Genomic DNA, 2,434 nt, shown 5'->3' on the forward strand with positions numbered 1-2,434 from the left:
CATGTGGTGAAGCGGATCTCTTTGACGAAGTTGGCACTGAAAAGCTTTCTGGTTTCTTCTAAGGCCGCCTTTGATTTTTTCGCCCCAAGGTTCCTCTTCTTCTGAGCTATAGGTCGGATTGTTCTGTCAGTGGCGAGTTTGTGGCGAATGATGTTCGGGTCTATACTTGGCATGTCCGCGGGAGTCCAAGCGAACAGATCGGCATTGGCTTGTAACACCTTTATGAGTTCCGATCTTTCTTGTCCCTGGAGTGCTTGGCCGATGTATGTGACTTGTTCTGGTTTTGACGTCAGTGGAACTTCCTGAAGCTCGTCTGTAGGTTGGGGTCTTTCCTGAGTGTCCCCTCTGGGGTCAAGCTCTACTAGTGACAATACCTCGTTTGTGCTGTGAATTATCTTGACCTCTTGTTGAAATTCTCGTCTTACAGCCGACCTCTTTAGACTTGCATTGTAGCATTGCCAAGCTTGTTAGCGGTCTGAATGGAGTGTAGCTATCCTACCGTCCTGTGCCTAAAATGTAACACATAGATGAAAAGTGGATACTACTGCCTTGAACATGTTCAGAGCAGGTCTTCCAAGAATAATATTGTAAGGACTTGGGCAATCAACTATTAGATATTGTATATCGATGGTTCGTGATAATGAGTCCTCTCCCATCGTCGTCTTGATCCATATGTAACCCTTGATCGGGACCCTTTCTCCAGAGAATCCTACTAATTATCCGGATGAGGGTTGCATGCGTTTTTCAGATAATTTCATTTTTAGAAAAGTAGAGTAGAAAAGGACATATGCATTGCTACCTGGGTCCAAAAGGACTTTTCTTACCAATAATTCGCCTGTCTGGATAGAGATTGCCACTAGATCGTCTAAGTTTGGTGCTGCTGAGCATATGTCTTTCTGACTGAAAGTGATTTTGAGGTCAGGCGCATCTTTGTTGCTTTGAGGTGCTGCTCCTTCGATTGCCAGCATTGCGCGGTAGCTTCATTTTCGCGCCGAGGTTGTTTCACCTCCCCCGGCGAATACTCTGGATATGCAGTTTATAATGCCTTTTGGTGGAGTGTTGTTTGACCATTTATTGTCTTCTTTGTTTCCCGGGGTTTGGTGTCGTTCTTCTTGGTCTCTGCTACTTTCTTTGTGTTTTCTTCCTTCGATGTATTTGTCTAGGAGGCCTTGCCGAGCAATCTCTCTAATAGGTCCCTGGCTATCACACATTCATCAATCGTATGTCCGTACTTCTGATGGAAAGCACAGTGTTTGCTTTTGTCAACAAATCGCTGGTCTTGATAGCTTCCTGCCCTTGCTGGAGGTTTTATGATTTTAGCGTTGAGTATTTCTTTAATTATCTTCTCCCTCTTTGTGTTGAATCTGGTGTAGTTGTCAAATTTCGGGGTGAGCTTGAAAGGTTTTCTGGAGTCTTTGTTATTCACCGACCTTGTCGTTCTGTCTTCCTCCCTTCTAGGTTGTTTTCTTTCTGTTCTTTCGGCTTCACGAAGCTCCTCAATCTCCATTTGTCCTGTCGCCCTTTCTCGGAATTCTTCTAACGTCTTTATCTTAGTAACCGCGATTGTTTCTCTGAACTTGTCGGGTCGGAGACCGGACTTCAGGGCATGTAGGTGGACAGTAGGGTCAAGGTCTGGTATCTCCATGGTTGCTTCTGCAAACCGGGTCATGTAGTCTTTCAAGATTTCTTGAGGACCTTGGCAGATGGTGCCGAGGTAATCTGATCCGTGTACGTATATCCGTACCGCTGCGAAGTAGTCGATGAAAGACTTCGCCAGTTCTTCAAAAGAAAAGATTGAACCTGCAGGTAATTTTGAAATCCAAAGTAATGCAGTGCCGTCAAGGTAAGTAGGGAAAGCCCAGCAAAGTACAGGATCATTGTTAGGGCTATTAAAAAACATCATGGATTGAAATTTCTTAATATGAGCCCGGGTGTCACCAATCCCCTTATATGGCTCGAGCGAGGAAGGCAGTGTGAAATTCTTTGGCATCTGGTAATTGGTGATTTCTTCGGAAAACGGATTGTCTAAGGTCAGTTTCTCCTTCGGAGGGTTGATGCTTAGTAGGTCTGTGTTGCCTTTGACTGGGCCTTTGGGACCATTCTCCTCATGTTTACTGGCACTATTTTGGGTGGACAGTTCAGCGAGTCTTCTGACTTCTGCTTGTAGCTCGGCCATCTGGGCCATAAGTTCGGCCTGAGTGAGTTGGGGAACTCTGTTATCGGCCATGTTGGAAGGTTGAAAAACCCTGCATAAAAAAGAAATGTAATGTGAAATATAGAAAAGATAGTGGGGTTAGATTAACTTTCTGACCGAACGGTGGGCGCCAGATGTTCCGTCCTAGGTAAGTCGAGGTATAGAACTTCTAGGTCGACTGCTCGGTTTCTGGGGCGAGTTATATGTCGTCCAGGGAGCAGCGCTATAAAGGAACCTCGG

General features: G+C 45.4%; 1 protein-coding gene across 1 annotated transcript; it reads right to left on the reverse strand.

Moving 5' to 3' along the window:
- Nucleotides 1–1,159: 1,159 nt before the first annotated feature.
- LOC148554094 (uncharacterized) lies at nt 1,160–2,227 on the reverse strand. The gene has a single exon (XM_088494982.1). The coding sequence runs from the start codon at nt 2,225–2,227 to the stop codon at nt 1,160–1,162; it is 1,068 nt and encodes a 355-aa protein (XP_088351108.1).
- Between the last annotated feature and the right edge of the window lie 207 nt (nt 2,228–2,434).

This window comes from Arachis ipaensis, chromosome B7, assembly GCF_059453495.1.
Source record: "Arachis ipaensis isolate K30076 ecotype BB chromosome B7, ASM5945349v1, whole genome shotgun sequence".
Taxonomy (NCBI): domain Eukaryota; kingdom Viridiplantae; phylum Streptophyta; class Magnoliopsida; order Fabales; family Fabaceae; genus Arachis; species Arachis ipaensis.